Source organism: Cervus elaphus, chromosome 12 (genome assembly GCF_910594005.1).
Source record: "Cervus elaphus chromosome 12, mCerEla1.1, whole genome shotgun sequence".
NCBI lineage: Eukaryota > Metazoa > Chordata > Mammalia > Artiodactyla > Cervidae > Cervus > Cervus elaphus.
Window position 1 is genome coordinate 74612319 of NC_057826.1, and position 15598 is coordinate 74627916.

The 15598-nt window shown below is 40.0% G+C and overlaps 1 protein-coding gene across 1 annotated transcript; it reads left to right on the top strand.

Annotated features, from left to right (window-relative positions):
• The first annotated feature begins 78 nt into the window (after window positions 1–78).
• Window positions 79–15331, top strand: TOX4 (TOX high mobility group box family member 4). Its single transcript, XM_043919492.1, has 9 exons — window positions 79–211; window positions 423–491; window positions 7939–8181; window positions 9062–9322; window positions 9669–9899; window positions 11344–11424; window positions 11829–12572; window positions 13601–13764; window positions 14411–15331. Exons 1-9 carry the CDS (start codon window positions 206–208, stop codon window positions 14469–14471), a joined length of 1860 nt encoding a protein of 619 aa, XP_043775427.1. The 5' UTR covers window positions 79–205; the 3' UTR covers window positions 14472–15331.
• The last annotated feature ends 267 nt before the right edge of the window (window positions 15332–15598 follow it).

Here is a 15598-nt window from a genome sequence, read left to right on the forward strand (position 1 = left end):
CATTATCCCACCAAGCTCCAGGAGGCGGTAGCTAGCCTTTCAGTCCGCTCGGCCTTCCCGGGCCTGACTCGCAACAGCCCAAGGCGCTCCTTCCAATCAGCGGAGAGCGACGACGACGTTGCGGAAGTGACGGCAGTTCCGTGTCCTGTGTGAGGGGCGGTGGGAGTGATGAGTTCACTGAGACCCTGATAGCCGTTGTGTGAAGATGGAGGTAGGCTCCTGAGCGTTAAGAAGGCTGGCGAGAGAGCGCGGCTGACGGGGTTGAAGCCGAAGCGGGAAGCCGGACAGAGCGGCGGCAGACGGGAGGGGGGAGAGAGCGGGGTTTGGGGGGTGTTGTCATAATGTCTGGGTCAGAATCCGTCGCTCCGAGCTAACTCCCTGCTTCCCTTAACTTATCCCCGCGGCTTTCTTTTGGTTTCCAGTTTCCCGGAGGAAATGACAATTACCTGACGATCACAGGGCCCTCGCACCCCTTCCTGTCCGGGGCCGAGGTGAGCATGAGTCCCTGACGCTGCGCGGAGTGGGCGGGAGGCAGCGGTGCGGTAGGGTGATGGGGAAGAGAGCGCGGACGCCAGGGCCCGGGGGTTGGGAACCGGAGGCTGCGATTGATGTTTGGAGAAAAGTGGCAGCTGCCTTCAGAGCCTATGAGGACTACGCGGAAGGCCAGGAAAGCTGCTGTCATCAGAAAAGCAGGACGCTGGAAAAAGCGAACCTATTTTAGAGCGATTCTGTATTGGAGTATAGAGTGAAATTGTCTCCTTTCGTGGAGGAGAAACAAGTACAGTAATGGGAGATCGCAGTAGGGAGAGAATGTTTCAGCCAAAGAAATTTGGGAAAGGGCAGGAGTTTACCTAACATGTTAACTGTGGAATGTGTTCATTCTTAAACCATACTGTGTTGAAGGGGTCTGTGTTTCATTAAAACTTCCTACTTAGCGATTTTTGGAAAAGTTAATGGTTATGTTTACTTACAGAGTGTTAGCTTGTTGTGCTAGTGAGAGAATGAAAGGAAATATTTGCGAGAAAACATAGGAGTTGAGTAGAACGTGCGTTTCTGTTTGCCAGTGCCTCAGAGTTTGGGTAGGTTACTTCACCCTTGTGTGTCTGTTTCCCTAGCTGTCAGATAGTTGTAATAATAGTTTCTTACGATGTTGTGAAGTAGAAGTAATGATCATGGTGAGGTCCTTTAGTGTTCGTGGAAAAGGTTTAATTGAAATGTTGTCATAAATATGAATGATTTGTTTAGACAAGGCAATAGAAAAGAATGGAACAAAAATAAATTCAGTCTTTGAGAAACTGAAATTTTGAACTTTCTACTGCCTTTTGAGAATTTTAAATTGTTTTCAAACTTGGCATAAACCATTTGATCACTTTTTTTGTATCAAGAATTCTCAATTGCTGTTGAATGAACTTATTCATAGGGTCGCAAAGAGTTGGACAGGACTGAAGCGACTTGGCACGCATTCATGAACTTATCCTGTAACAAACCTTAATGTTTTCATGTTTGAGAATTAGATGGGCGGGGGGAGGGGGGGGTTGCTAGTTTGGTTTGTTTTTTTTTTTCACTTTATTGTGATGACTATTTATTTTTACACTCCTAAGTAAAGTGTGAATCAAAGGAGCAGCAAATTTAAGAATAATATAAAACTAAAATCTGTTTGATGCTTTGCAATCTCGTTAGTTTCTTCTGAGCGATATCTTCATGGTTTAATTTCATTATTTGGAGTGTTGTAGATTTCACATTGGTCTTATCCACATGAAAGCACATCATGAACAATTCCTTCTGAATCAAGTCTCCACAATTTAAATTTCTTTATTTAAGAGTGTCATAAATTTCATATTGGCCTCATCAAGAAATTTTCCAGGTTTGAGTCTATCCTTTGTGTTTGCTTTTATTACTTTAAGAAAAAAGCTTTTTATAAATTCTTTTGCTAATAAGTTCATAACTAAATTTCAGTGGATTCCTTTAGTCTAGGGCCCTGTCATTGTTACCGTTTCTCCTTATCCATTACAACTTCTTCACCTTTGTTTCCCCTCTTGTGTGTTTGTTTTCCTTTATTTCAATTGGTTTGTGGTTTTTGTTGTTTCTGGTCTTACTGTGTGCCACCCCAAATATATCTTAAAACAAGATGAAGGTAATTTAACTTCTTTTTCTTTAGAAGAAGAGTAATTTTTAGAGTTTCTTGCAAGGAAAAGAAATGTCCACAAAAATACTTATCATAAAAAAAGTTGAAAAAATTGGACTTCTTTGAAATAAGGTGTTTTTTTGTTTTTTGGCCATGCTGTGCAGCTTGCCAGGTTGTAGTTCCCCAATCAGGGACTGGACCCAGGCCCAAACAGTTGAGTGCCAAGTCCTGACCACTAGACCAACAGGGAATTTCCAGAATTTAAGAACTTTTCATCAGTAGACAACATTAAGAATTTAAATAGGCACTTCACAGACTGGGAGAAGATATTTTTTACATATATCTGGCTCAGATTCAGAGTATATTCAGGTACTTCTGCAGAGTGAAATAAAGAATCCAATTTTTAAATGGACAAAAGATTTAAACTTGCACATCAGAAGAGAGGGTGTCCAAATTGTCACTAGGCATATGAAAAAGTATCATCATCACTTATCAGGGAAATGCCAGTTAACAATGAGGTACCATTTTATACCCATCATAATGGTGAAAATTTAAAAGACTGATCATTCCAGGAGTTGGCAAGGATGTAGATAACTCTTAATCATTGCTGGTGCGAGTGTAAATTGATTCAGCCTCTTTGGAAAACTAGCAGTATCTACTACACACACTGTGACCTGGTAATTCCACTCCTTGATATATACATAAGAGAAATGAGTGCATATACTAATCAAAAACATGTATGTCCACAGCAACTTGGTTTATATAGCTAAACAGTGGAAACAAATGTCTATAAACTGATAGGTTATAGGAATAGGTTTATAGTTAAAAGGAATACTACACAGCAATAAAAAATAATGAACTACTAATAAATGCAACCTGAGTGATCTCAAAAATATATTATTGAGTAAAAGAAGCCAAATAAAAAAGAGTAGACACTATATGGATTCATTTTAAAATTAAGATCAAGAATAGACAGCACTAAACTATGCTGATAGAAATCAGAATAGTGGTACCCATTGTGGAAGGGAGGGAGTATTAACTAGAAAGGAGCATGAGAAAATCTTTTAGAGTGATGAAAATGTTCTGTATCTTTATCTGGATAGTAGATAATTGGGTGTTAACGTATGTAAAAATTCATTGAGCCATACACTTAAAATATGTGTGCTTTACATAAGTTATACCTCAATAAAATAAGAAATAATAATTTTCAAAGATTAAGTGTCCAGAGAGGCAGGCCTAGCATTTATAATAGCATTGCTTGAGCTAGGAGAGCTCTATAGTCTGAAGGGAGTTTAATCTTTCTATCTTGTTTAAGGTTGGCATTTAAATAATGATACTGTACTTTGAGCACTCTGGGGAAATTAGTCATAAAGATGCATGCTTGCATGTTAAGTCGCTTCAGTCCTGTCCAATTCTTTGTGATCCTATGGACTGTAGCCCTCCAGGCTCCTCTGTCCATGGAATTCTCCAGGCAAGAATACTGGAGTGAGTTGCCATTCCCTTCTCCAGGAGATCTTCCTGATCCAGGGATCAAACTGGCGTCTCTTGCATCTCCTGCATTGGCAGGCACGTTCTTTACTACTAGTGCCATCTGGGAAGCCCCAGTCATAAAGATACCTGTCCTTAATTTTCCTAATTTTCTAAGTAATCATTAGAACCAGTTAATGATTTCAGGCTGAATAGTTAAATTTTCATTACTGTATCAATTTTTAAGAACAATTAAACTATTTTAATAATCCATAGGACCAGTGTATTGTTGAATAAATCAGTGTTTGATTAAAAGAACTTTTCCTTAAGATGAATAATCTACACAAGAAATTACTTAAATACTGGATTGTGTGTTTTGGTATGGAGGAATATGAAGAGGTAGGACAAATGGTATTTTTAATTTTTTTAGTTCTCTAGATAGCTAAACCTTTATAATCCTTGCTTATAAACTGTAATTCCCAAACTGCTTTCTTCTTCATAAAGCCCCAGGAATTTAAGAGAAGGAAATGAAAGTTGAGAAGGTAGAGGACTCATGTTTCTATTTCCTTTTTCTGTGTCTACGTCATTTAGTTTTACTTTAATATTTGCTACAGTTTTATCTGTTTTATATTTGGCAAGCTAGAGTTTATGATTTAGTTATATAGTGAATCCACTGAAATAAAAGAACTTTAGATATTCATTATCTAATAATCTTACCAATAGCTTGTGGTAGTAAAAGCTTTAGAGTAGATCTCTATTCTAACAGGTGGTTTCCCCTTCTGTATTCTTGATCATTGCAGTTACTTTACTCTTCCTTTTTAAAGGAAGAAACAAAGTAACAAAAAACAAAACAACATTAAAGCCATAGATGCAGAATAACAAAGCTGTTTCCACATTCCAGTGGGTGGTACATAGAAAGAATGCCTTGTTAATTTGATACAGTGAAATCTCTGCTTCTTTGGTGTTATTGTAGTTCATGAGAATACTCCAGATGGTTTATGAGGGCTAGTCCTTTGTAGAACACTGGTCTTTTGTATGAATTTTTATTCTTTTTTCAGTTCTCATTAACAAATAGTATCATTTTTATATCAGCAGAGTTACTTTTCTTATTTGTTGTGGTAAGCAGAAAAGGGCAGTCATCTTTTGCTTTACCAAAGCAACCTGTATTTTCTTAAAAAATTGTAAACCACTATTTTACAGCTGTTGATCTAATACAACAAATGTTTCTCTGGATCCTTCCTGTCACTGTAACTTTTGTTTGTTTACATCAGAATTTGGTAAAAATCTTTGTACTCTTTTTCCTGAAAAATGTTCATATGAACTTGAACTGAAATCTCAGTGTCAGGGACTGAAGTTAAGAACTTCCACACAATAAGAAAAATTATGATTTGTGTACTGAGGAAAGTTCAGTTCTTAGGGAGAGTTTTAGTTTTTCCTAAAGAATATTGTTGTTATTGTTTAGTTGCTCAGTTGTGTCCACTTTTTGTGACCCTGTGGACTGCAGCTTGCGAGGCTTCCCTGTCCTTCACCGTCTCATGGAGCTTGGTTTAACTCATGTCGATGGAGTTGGTGATGCCATTCAACCATCTCATCCTCTGTCATCCCCTTCTCCTCCTGCCTTCAATCTTTCCCACCATCAGCGTCTTTTCCAGCGAGTTGGCTTTTCGCATCAGGTGGTCAAAGTATTGGAGCTTCAGCTTCAGCATCAGTCCTTCCAATGAATATTCAGGACTGATTTCCTTTAGAATTGACTGGTTTGATCTCCTAGGAGTCCAAGGTACTCTCAAGAGTCTTCTCCAACACCATAGTTCAAAAGCATCAATTCTTTGGTGCTTAGCCTTCTTTAATGGTCCAACTCTCTCATCCATACATGACTCCCGGGAAAACCATAGCTTTGACTAGTGGACCTTTGTTGGCAAAGTAATGTATCTGCTTTTTAATATGCTGTCTAGGTTGGTCATAGCTTTTCTTGCAAGGAGCAAGCGTCTTTTAATTTCATGGCTGCAGTCACCATCTGCAGTGATTCAGGAGCCCAACAAAATGAAGTCTGTCACTGTTCCCATTGTTTCCCATCCATTTGCCATGAAGTGATGGGACTAGATGCCATGATCTTTGTTATTTGAATGTTGAGTTTGAAGCCAGCTTTTTCACTCTCCTCTTTCATGTTCATTGAGAGGCTCTTTAGTTCCTCTTTGCTTTCTGCTGTAAGGGTGGTGTCTTCTGCATATCTGAGGTTATTGATATTTCTCTCTGCAATCTTGTTTCCAACTTATGCTTCATCCAGCCTGGCATTTTGCATGATATACTCTGCATATAAGTTAAATAAGCAGAGTGACAATATACAGCCTTGACATACTTCTTTCCCAGTTTGGAACCAGTCCATTGTTCCAAGTCCAGTTTTAACTGTTACTTCTTGACCTGCATACAGGTTTCTCAGGAGGCAGGTCAGGTGGTCTGGTGGTGTCTTTTTCAGAATTTCCCACAGTTTGTTGTGATCCACACAGTCAAAGGCTTTATCGTAGTCAGTGAAGCAAAAATAGATGTTTTTCTGGAATTCTCTTGCTTTTTCTGTGATCCAGTGGATGTTAGCAGTTTGATCTCTGGTTCCTCTGCCTTTTTAAAATCCTGCTTGAGATACGTTACTTAATTATGGAAGAGAAAAAAAAAAATACCTGTGGGTATCTACTGAATTTCATCTGAATCAGTTAATATTTATTGTGCCATGTGACAGGTTGATAAAATTTAAAGTTTCTAAAATTCCAACAATCTGTGATAATTGGTTGGGGTAGGTGACAAGCTAACCATTAGGATATTAGTGTTATCACTAAGTAATTATATATATCAGGGCCATGTGACAAACCTTTGTGTAGTAAATCCCATTAGTCCTCCTAATAACCATATAAGGAGATTACAACTCTGATTTTATGAGGAAAACCCATTTGAGGTCATACAGTAAGTGGCAGTGGTGAAGGAAATGGCAGCCCACTCCAGTGTTCTTGCCTGGAGAATCCCAGGGACGGGGGAGCCTGGCGGGCTGCCGTCTATGGGGTTGCACAGAGTCAGACACGACTGAAGTGACTTAGCAGCAGCAGCAAGTGGCAGAGAAGGGACTTGAACCCAGATCTCTGTGACACGAAAGTCTCTTGCTTTTATTTTAATGCTCTATTGCTGTTGTTATTAATGCTCTGTTGCTGCAGATGTTGCTGTTTTTAGTTTTTTAGTGTCAAAAGAAACCACAGCCTTCAATGTATTTTAAGTCAAACATTGATCTGTTACCTCCGTGAATGGTGGCCTCATCCAGAGTGCATGCCTGCACGCTCAGTCACTCAGTTCTGTCTGACTGCTGGTGACCCACGGACTGCAGCGCGCCGGGCTCCTCTGCTTCTGGGGCTTCCCAGGCAAGAACACTGGAGTGAGTTGCCATTTCCTTCTCTGGGGGATCTTCCCAACCCAGAAACTGAACCTGAGTCTCCTGCGTCTCCTGCATTAGCAGGCAGGTTCTTTACCACTGAGTAGAAAGAGTATATTATTATTGTAGTTGGATTCAGAGGAAGTGATTGGGTCTTCCAGCTGGAGTAATCTTTTTCTTCCTCTCTTGCAGAAAGGCTTGTTCAGAGCAAGACAGGTGTTCAGGAACTGTTAGAGAACCAGTTTGCCCTCTGGCTATATCTCTTATGAAGGTTTTTCTCCTCACTGTTATCCTTATTTTGGTTGGCATTGTTGGGTTTTCTGAAAATCCTGTACATATGAGAATTTTGTACAAATCATGATTTCTGAAATGGAAAAGAGGTAGGAAACTCTCAAGTGCATATATTTTAGAAGTGCATAAGGTCCCCCTGACAGTTCCTTTTAGGATCTGCTTCAGAGTACCCTAAAACAACAAAGTCTGATTGTCTGGTTGACATGAATTTCTGTGGTCTAACAGTTCAGGTGTAGTAATTATGAAATAATTGCTGTATCCTAGAATCTTCAGACAGATTTTTAAGCATCATAACAAAACAGGTTATAAAGTTGGGTCCTTACTAATGGTGCTGAAAGAATCATTCATTAGACCAACAGGCAAAATAGTTTAGGACAAGCAAGATGGTAAAGGTAGAAAAGAGATAAATAAATTGAAAACTGTGATTGATATTGGCAGCTTTGTACATGACATATGGCCAAAGATACGAGGAAAAAGAGACTTATTTTTAAAATTAAATAAGTCCTAAGATATTGATAACAAAAATGGGATCTAGGCTGAAAAGAAGTACATGAAGAATGTCTAGTACTCAGGCACATTCTTCGTTTAGCAGTATGCAATTCCTCCTCTTTCCACTAAATCTTTTTCCTTTTTTTCCTCCCTACAGACGTTCCACACACCAAGCCTGGGTGATGAGGAATTTGAAATCCCACCTATCTCCTTGGATTCTGATCCCTCATTGGCTGTCTCAGATGTGGTTGGCCACTTTGATGACCTGGCAGACCCTTCCTCCTCTCAGGATGGCAGCTTTTCAGCCCAGTATGGGGTCCAGACGTTGGACATGCCTGTGGGCATGACCCATGGCTTGATGGAGCAGGGCGGGGGGCTCCTGAGTGGGGGCTTGACCATGGTAAGGGGCAAGACATTATCAGGCTTACCCAAGCTCATGGGCATGGTGTTAGGGGAGATACAAGTGACTCTGTATGCCCTACTTAAGTCCCTTGGGTATTACTTATTTTTTATTCTTCTGACTAAAGGCTTACTAACAAAGACCTCACGTCCCCTGAATAAATGAGATTTATCATATGAATCAATTTTACTTGAAACATGTTTTAAAATTGTAAAATGTCCAATGTTAACCCTGAAATGAAAATTATTTATTGGATTTTTGAAAGGAAAGTTTTTTCCCTATTACATTATGGCTTTCACGTTCTACAATTCAAATGAGTGTGATTGCTGGTGTGTTGAGGGGTGTGTTCAAGACCTGTCTGAACCATGTGTGGATTAAGTGGATTAATACATGTTATAAATCAGTGTATGGGACCTCTAGCACATGTCATCAGCACGTCGACACACACTACACCTGACTCCAGACATCTCTGCTAGCACTGGCGTCACTCTGATTTGTCTGTGCATTGACCTTTAACAGCCATTGTTTAGGAGGGTACGGGGAGAAAGTTTTCCTTCCCCCGTGTGTCGTCGCTGTCTCCAGATTACCGAATGATTTACCTGCTCTGAACTTGCCCAAAATTAAGACTTTGGCTGTTTTTAGTTATTTTGGAATAGGCCTTTGAGTACAAATAAGTGACTTAGTACTCAACCTGTAATTTCTGTACTTATTAAAAAGCTTAGTATGTTTTATATGTAGATAAATTATTTGATGTTTGTTTAAATGATGATGAATTCTGGGTAAGCAGAGGGTTTATAAACTGTCCTGAATTCAGGTGCAGGGAAGGGAAAAGTGGTGTTTTTTATATTTACTGTGTAATTTGTCCTTCTGCTTCTCTCAGGACTTGGATCATTCTATAGGAACTCAGTATAGCGCCAACCCACCTGTTACAATTGATGTACCAATGACAGACATGACATCTGGCTTGATGGGGCATAGCCAGTTGACCACCATTGATCAGTCAGAACTGAGTTCTCAACTTGGTCTGAGCTTAGGGGGTGGCACCATCCTGCCACCTGCCCAGTCACCTGAGGATCGTCTTTCAACCACCCCTTCACCTACAAGTTCACTTCATGAGGATGGTGTTGAGGAATTCCGGAGGGTGAGGCATTCTCTGCCAAAATCAAATCTGCCATGTTACACTGGGATAAAACCCTTGACATACAGATCCTACTAAGTTTTCTCTCCTACTGCCCTGCCATCTTCTCTGCTCTTTTCTGGTTATGGGGTCCTGCCTCTTAATTTACAGTTTATAATGCTTTTTGCAACCCCCATACTTATCAGTCCTCACATGCTTTACTAAAGCCTTAATCCTCTTGCCTCTATTTTTATTTAGCATTTCTGAAAATTCCATTCATATGACTAGTTTACCCCATATAAAAGTCCTTTTCTGTCAGTTCTCCAGATGTGATACTTCCCTCGTAATTCTGTCTCTTTTCTCCTCACAGCAACCTCCCAGCCAGAAGACAGTTGTGGTGGAAGCAGGGAAAAAGCAGAAGGCTCCAAAGAAGAGAAAAAAGAAAGATCCTAATGAGCCTCAAAAACCAGTTTCAGCATATGCTTTATTCTTTCGTGACACACAGGCTGCCATCAAGGGACAGAATCCCAATGCCACTTTTGGGGAGGTTTCAAAAATTGTGGCTTCTATGTGGGACAGTCTTGGAGAAGAGCAAAAACAGGTGAGCAAATAATGAGGAACAAGTGGATAGTGAATGTTATAGAAGTTCTTAAGAAGAAGGGGGATAGGGACTTCCATGCTGGTCCAGTGGCTAAGACTCTATGCTTCGGATGCAGTGGGCCAGGTTCAATCCCTGGTCAGGGAACTAGACGCCACATGCCGCAGCTAAGACCTGGTGCAGCAAAATAATGTTTTAATTGGTTTTTTAAAAAAAAAAGGCAAGGGAATTCAACCTAAGCTTTAACTTTCTCACATGTTATTTATTTTTTTTCACATATTATTTAATATCAACTCTTTGTTAATGGTATTTAAGATCATCTGTCTTAAAAATTGCATCCATACACTGAATCCAAAATACCTACATAAAAATTGTTATAAAAAACACTGAATCCACAGCCAAGTTTGGATTTTTTCATTGGCCTCATAGAAATTTGAGAACTATAGTTAACCTCCCTAAATTTAACCTGAATTAAACAAATGAAAATTGTGGTACTACATAAATATACAACTGAAATTAAAGAGGAGTGTAATTATCATTACCCTAGACTCCACAGGTGTTATATCAAAGTTAATCATTAAAACAAAAACTGAATGTATTACAGATAATTTATATCAGTTATGTGTTGCTCAGTAAACCACCACAAATTTAGTAGCTTAAGACAGAAGTAATTTATTACTTAATATGATTCTGTAAATTGGTTAGGTGGTTTTCCTGGTGTTCTTACCTGGGTTTATTCCTGCAGTTGCACTCACAAACAACTGCCTGATATGGCTGCTCAAGATGACCTTGCTGCCATGTCTGGCACTTGGTGCTATCTGTTGGCTTAAACGCCTTGGTTCTCTTTCGCATGGTCTCTCATCCTCCAAATAGGCTAGACTGACTTCTTTACACTGGCAGGCTAAGAGCAGTGTTCCAAGAGAATAAAAACAGTTGCCCCCAAATTCTGTGTCAGTTCAGCCACATTCTAATGGTTAAAGCAACTCACAGAGCTAGCCCAAATTCAAAGGAAGGGGAAATAGGTTTCACTTGTTAATGGAAGACTAGGTACACAGCACAGGAAGAATTGTGGCCATCATTACAGCTTACCACATTCCTTAAGAGGGAGAGTATACTGACTGGGAAGACATGATCCCAGACTAAGCAGACTACTGATCTTATAATGTAGTTAGGGGGTCAGGATTTGTTTTGGTTACAGAAGTGTGGGCAGTGGTTGCTATTAGCTTTAGAAGTGTAGTTATTCTGCAAGCCTACTGTTGATTGACTGGCTTTCATATACAAGTCTGCCATGGAGGCTGTCTTGAGTACTAGTTTTCAGAAGTGTATTCACCTAAGAAGGGTTGTCAATATTTATGCTGAGATGAATTATCTTTCATTGATGAATAATACAGGATTATTAGTCTTTTCTATGAGTATGTGGACTTTTTAAGCAGCCTCTTTCATGCAGGTATATAAGAGGAAAACTGAAGCTGCCAAGAAAGAGTATCTGAAGGCTCTGGCTGCTTATAAAGACAATCAAGAGTGTCAGGTAAGAGGACTAGGATAGATGTATATTTAAACCAATAAACAGATTTTTGAGCTGCTTATTAGCATTTGTAAGAAGTAAATACCACCAAAAATCTGTAGAATCTATTAATACTATGTAATATTAAAGCTTAAAAGTATATAACAGGTTTCCCATTTGTTTCCATCATAAAACTCTCCAAACAGTCTGTCTTTCTGAGTTTGATATTGTCATTGTTTACTTTAGCCAAGTAGCACACATGGCTGCCCATTTTTCTTTCTATCTTTACCCACCACCTCCACCCCCTGCCCCCCGGGGCTGACCCCCCACCCCCATCTGTAATGTACTTTTTTCTTGGAAGGTGATTAGGGTGAATATACCCTAGGGAAGAGGATAAATCTCCTAATTTTATTTTCACCTTCTTTTAGGCCACTGTGGAAACTGTTGACATGGACCCAGCGCCACCATCACAGACTCCTTCTCCACCTCCTGTGGCTGCTGCTGACCCAGCGTCCCCAGCACCAGCCTCAACAGAGCCCCCTGCCCTGTCTCCTTCCATTGTTGTCAATTCAACTCTTTCATCCTATGTGGCAAACCAGGCATCTTCTGGGGCTGGGGGTCAGCCCAATATTACCAAGTTGATTATTACCAAACAGATGTTGCCCTCTTCTATTACTATGTCTCAAGGCGGGATGGTTACTGTTATCCCAGCCACAGTGGTGACCTCTCGGGGTCTCCAACTTGGCCAAACCAGTACAGCTACTATCCAGCCCAGTCAACAAGCCCAGATTGTCACTCGATCGGTGTTGCAGGCAGCAGCAGCAGCAGCAGCTTCTATGCAACTACCTCCACCCCGACTACAGCCCCCTCCACTACAGCAGATGCCTCAACCCCCCACTCAGCAGCAAGTAACCATTCTCCAACAGCCTCCCCCACTCCAGGCCATGCAACAGCCTCCACCTCAGAAATTTCGAATCAACCTACAGCAACAGCCACCTCCACTGCAGGTCAAGATTGTGCCTCCACCCACTCTGAAAATGCAGACTACCTTAGTTCCACCACCTGTAGAAAGTAGTCCAGAGCAGCCTGTGAACAACAGCCCTGAGACCCATACAGTGGAGGAAACCACTCCTGAGACAATCTGTGAGATGATCACAGATGTAGTTCCTGAGGTGAGACTCTGTTTTCAAGTATTTGCTGTAGACCAGTGAAAGCATTTTGGTTGATACAATAAAAGCAGGACTTGCTACTAGCATTTAATGCCTGATGAGGAATACAAAATATCCTACAGAGGACAGTTGCTTACAACTAAATTGTCCCACCCAAGATACTCTGTAGTGTTCTTGAGAAGAAACATTAAGAGGGCCTCCTGCCCTCAACTACTCCTTAACTCAGCAGAAGTAATACTGTAGTTCAAGTAAAGATACAGCGTAAGCATGGTTACTTTTCAAGTGTCTACCCCAGGATCCAAAGCTTTAGAGACAAATTCTTCCATTTCTCCCAAACCCTGACTGATTGGCTTATGTTTTAAGTAAAGGGATGGACAGGGAATATAGGTAGAAAAATTCAGTTAGTTCGTATTGATGAGTGTTTCCAAAGAGACAGATGCCAGTTTACCCTCGTTTTAACTTCAAATACGGGTCTATTTGTGATGCTAGCTTCATAACTAATGAAACAATGTTTTTCTGATGTGGGCCTTTTTTTTTTTAATTGGAGGATAACTGCTTTACAATATTGTGTTGGTTTCTGCCATACATCAACATGAGAAACAATTTTGAAAAAAAAAAAAATACCACCCCGCCCTGCAAAATCAGGAACTATGAATCTGAAAAGTTTATCTTCTCTTAGTCCCTCTGATCTTAGTTGAGGTGACCCAACCTCTACTCACATTCTAGTTTTGAATTGATATTTTCAGGGGTATATTATTCAAGTGTAGAATAAAGTTAGTGATAGGCCAAGATTAAACAATAGCATTATGACCAGCATTCCCCTGATGGGGAGCATCATGTCAGTCTGGATGGCAAAATTCTAAAGCTGGATTTGGAGTGAGACCAAGAATTCACCTTCCTTTGGAACTTTACCCCTTCCTGTGAGGGACTGTAAATGTGTTGCTCCACTGGATCACAGAGTTAATTTGACTAGCTGGCTGGCTGGCTAGGTAGCAATCCAGTCCATCTTTGATGCTCTCTTCCTCTCATAGGTTGAGTCTCCTTCTCAAATGGATGTTGAATTGGTGAGTGGGTCTCCCATGACACTTTCACCCCAGCCTCGATGTGTGAGGTCCGGCTGTGAAAACCCTCCCGTTGTGAGTAAGGACTGGGACAATGAGTACTGCAGCAACGAGTGCGTGGTGAAGCACTGCAGGTGAGCTTACAGTTCCCTTCTTAGAATTAATGTATGGCTAAATTAACTGCTGGAATAACACGGTATCTGAGCATATAATCAGTATCACTTTACCTTAGGTAGAGTAGGTTGCTATGTATGTCTGATTACAGAAGCTACTAGAAAAGTTTCCCTCCTTAAAAAGAGCTTACATTTGCCATATAGACAAAGATGACATAATTAGCAGTTCACACTTTTCAGTTACCACGTTAGCTCTACGTGTTCCTTTTGAAACTATGACACATCAAGCTGTTGGTGACTGTGAATATTAGTATAGTTTATCTCCTTAGTGCAAACCAGACCACTTAGGTAATCAGTTAGAATTTGAGGATGGATAGGTGGTTAAGTAGCACAATAAAATGCTACGTATGGGGCAAAGGGAAGAAGTTCTGAAGATTCTGCCCATTTCCTGTTTTCCTGAGATTGACCTACATCCATGAAACAAGGCATTGGTATTTCCCATCTCAAATCCTTTAAATTAGGATTGTCTATGCTTCTGACTTGTAGGCCTATTGCCCTTATATTCCTATTTAGGTGATATCTATCAACCTATTTGTTTAAGACAGAGTTTTAAAAAAACATATCTAGACTGTAATTCTAAGTTTGTGTGTATCTTTTTCTTTCTTAGGGATGTCTTCTTGGCCTGGGTGGCCTCTAGAAACTCAAACACAGTGGTGTTTGTGAAATAGTACTTCCTGTTCTCCAAGCCAGTGAAGACTTACTGCTGGGAACATGTCCACCGAGCCTATTTTAAAAAGACAAGCGAGGCTTCTGGTAGTGCCTGATCTCAACCCATGATGATCCTTTGTCTTTCACGTTTCTCCCCTTCTGTCGCTCTTCTACAGGGGCTATGGAACAGGGCCACTGAGTTTGCTGCAATCTGGAATTGCATTTTGCTTTCAAGTAAAAGCTGAGATATCAGTGATAATAACAGAGGAAAGGGTGAAGGGAATATAAACAAGTAGAACACAGGGGTGATGGCTGGGTGGGGGACTGTTTGAGGAAACTTGTTGGTATAATTGTCATAGGATTTACCTAAAAGGTTATTAAAATGATAGAGTACTCAGCTTTGAGCCTAGGGAAAAAACATCACTATGTGCATCCCTTCTAAAGGGGCTAAAAGTTTGCATTAAAGGTTACCTCTTAGAGAACTATTACTATCACATCTGTACATTATTAGTTTGAGAACAAAGGTTTTCAACACAGTAATAGCAAGCACACTGGACTGTAGAGAAAATAACATCACCTAAGAGCTTCTTATTTCTCTGCAATTATATTTCTGTACTCAACTTTCTGATTGTATCACAGTTTGAGTGTAAAAGGCAGAACTCTACTTCCTTAATATAAGAGGTTTCACCAAAGTTTAAAGAAATTGTGTTTCTTGAAATTATCTTGAATTGTGTTTGATGAAATTATCTTTTAAAAAATAGGCCCGAAGTGTTTTCACTTATATAGGCTAAATCTCTGCATACCCTAGGCACTTATTTAATGTAAGATGTTCTTATTTCATTTTTCTTGAAATTAAATGAATAAAAAACTAGCAAAGCCACAGTTGTAACAGAATAAGCAACTATTTAAAACATGACAGCTCTAGTGATGATAATCTTAAGTGAAACTCAGATCTTACCTTGATAAATGTCCCAGCGAACCCTTTCTTATCATGTTTATAACACTAACTGCTGATCAAATCAACATTTTAATGCTCCCCACACATTCATTTAGTTTGAAGCCTTATAGCAACCCAATAAGGCAGCTAATATTCCCAGTTTACATTTATAAGCAGTCATACTAAGTTGAGTTACACAAGATCACACAC